At 31.1% G+C, this 2,476-nt stretch overlaps 1 protein-coding gene across 1 annotated transcript; it reads right to left on the bottom strand.

Annotated features, from left to right (window-relative positions):
* Positions 1–1,076: 1,076 nt before the first annotated feature.
* On the bottom strand, positions 1,077–2,223 carry LOC133033176 (uncharacterized). The gene has a single exon (XM_061107804.1). It carries the CDS (start codon positions 1,875–1,877, stop codon positions 1,197–1,199), a length of 681 nt encoding a protein of 226 aa, XP_060963787.1. The 5' UTR covers positions 1,878–2,223; the 3' UTR covers positions 1,077–1,196.
* Between the last annotated feature and the right edge of the window lie 253 nt (positions 2,224–2,476).

The raw sequence follows: 2,476 nt of genomic DNA, 5'->3' as shown, positions 1-2,476 counted from the left end.
TGATTGGAACAAAGTCGAGCCCAAACAAATCAGATTTTCAAGTATCAATACAACTTGTACAACCCATTTGTTTTTTTTTGTTAAGGTACACTTGTTTTATTTGAGATATCGCCCTATATATGTTTATTAATTTAATGGAATATCTATAAACTCTATGTGTATATATAATTTATTGCTACATGTTTAGCGCTGATTATCTTCGTTTCTATTGATATTGCATCAAAGGGGGTTGCAAGCTCCAGTAGATCGATATCGAGTTCTAAGATACCAAAACATGAGAAACAAGCTTCAATGCTCCTTGATAATCATCCAAATTATAATTAGATGGTTGAATTACATTGAACAAATTCATTTGAAATAGTTAAAAAAGATAGACGAATCATTTAAAATAGTTTTTTTTTTGGCTTTATTTTTCATTCATTCATTATTTTATCATATTTCTAATTTATTTTTTGATTTTGAAATTCATTCAGTGATTTGGATTGGAGTTGATGTTTGCCATCTCAATCTTCAATTCATAAAACATTTTGTATTCCACATGGAGGAGGTGGTCCTACTGGTGTGAAGAAACACTTAGGCACCATATTTTCCTTCTCATCCAGTGGTAATTATAACATTTTTCCATTGAGAATATTTTGTTTTCTCCTGGTCACATTTTTAACGAGCTTAGTTTTTATAATAAAGGTACTTACCGGTGGCATTCCATTTAAAATATTCAGTTTTACCTCTCAGAACCATTTCTGCTACACTTTGGGGTTATGACTTTAGGAGTTGTATATTTATTCATACTCTTAATATTCATTTTGCAAATTCAGAACACTGCTAGAATCGAGCCTGAAGATGTTGCCAAGCATCCAATGGACTACGGATTCCACGCACTATATCCAAATTATAAAGTATATTATTTAGATACACGTAATAATAATCTCACCTAATAACTAATAATATTTTTTTCTTTAATTTTTAATTGTATCACTTTTAAATAATATGGAAAAAAAAACTAACATAAAATTTAGTATACGTGCCTCGCACGTACTTTTTGCTAGTATATATATATATGTCGATAACACAAATAGTGTAAGAAAGAATATAATATTTATTATAGAAAGAATGCACTCACCTTATCAAATTACAAAACATCAACAATTATCAAATAATCAAATAATATATATTTATATACATATACATTCATCATATTAAGTAAGAAGTACTGCAGAAATATCCATACAGTTATCAGCCAACTTATGAATAGTGTTAACTAAATTAGTATCAAGAGGCAACTCTTCACCAGCCTCAGAGACAGTATCATCACAAGTCCCTATACCTGTAATAACACCACTTAGAAGGCTATTCAACAATCCAATATCATGGGATTTAATAGCCTGCAATGCTTGTTTCAGGTCCATACGAGCGGTGCTGTACATGTCCACGCATAATCTTAGGCAATCTGCTGTTGTTGAACTTGTTGAGTGCTTTAGGGTGGCTTTCATCACTATATTGGCTTTTCCCAATAACGTAATGAAGGATTTGATCTCTGTTTGGAGAGCCAAAACAGGGTCCACGTGACCCTTCACGTGGGGTAGGATTGCCTCAACGCATATCTTGGGGTCTGCAGTGACACTACATATTTTATTTATATTTTCTAAGAGGTTGAATTCGTCGTTTGAAGTGGGATTTGATCTTCTTTTGGGGTGTGTTGAATGGACGTATCCACTATTATGATTATTGCTTTGTGATTCATATGGTTGTGGGGTTGGTGATGGTGATGGCGATGGCGATGATGTCACGTGGCATTGGACTAGTGGTGATGAGAAGAGTAATACTAGAGATGCGGCGATTAAGAGGATTATGCTATGGTTGAACTTGAACTCCTCCATTATTATTGTCTCTTTTCTAATCAAGTGTGGAAATGTTTAGAAGAAAAGAGACAATAAAAAGAGTTAATAATAGAGACAAACAATTATTTATGTTTATGGTTATGAGAGATTTAGGAATAAAAATTAAGGAGATATCTTTATATGGCAACGGGAGTGCATCATAATAGGATTATATATGCTATAAAATATTGTATCCCGAAATAGTATAACTAAATATGTATAACAAATCTTTGGTGTAGAATAAATTAGAATAATTTGGTTAATATGTCTATATATGATTGAACAAGAAACACTTTAAAAAAATGATTAAACAAGAAACTTATGCCTCAAATATCGTAAAACAAGCTATTTCACTACAAAATGTGCATTGATCTAACAAATGAATATTCTCACAAGGTAACCAATTATCAAATTACACCATAACAAATGTATATATCTTTATATATTAAAAGTGCCTATCTAACGGCATTTCTTGGTTTAACATTCTTGGTTTAACAGAATATACTTAAAAATAAAAGAATATTCTGTTAAATTTAACGATTAGGTTTGATCTCCCGTTAAAAAATAAACCCAATAATTAAACCCAAAAAATTAAACAA

This window comes from Cannabis sativa, unplaced genomic scaffold, assembly GCF_029168945.1.
Source record: "Cannabis sativa cultivar Pink pepper isolate KNU-18-1 unplaced genomic scaffold, ASM2916894v1 Contig3, whole genome shotgun sequence".
In the NCBI taxonomy this organism is placed as follows: domain Eukaryota; kingdom Viridiplantae; phylum Streptophyta; class Magnoliopsida; order Rosales; family Cannabaceae; genus Cannabis; species Cannabis sativa.
This window is presented reverse-complemented; position numbering and strand designations above follow the sequence as displayed.

Excerpts from the sequence above, each read along its gene's own strand:
- LOC133033176 (XM_061107804.1), bottom strand. The coding sequence starts at position 1,877 with ATGGAGGAGTTCAAGTTCAACCATAGCATAATCCTCTTAATCGCCGCA.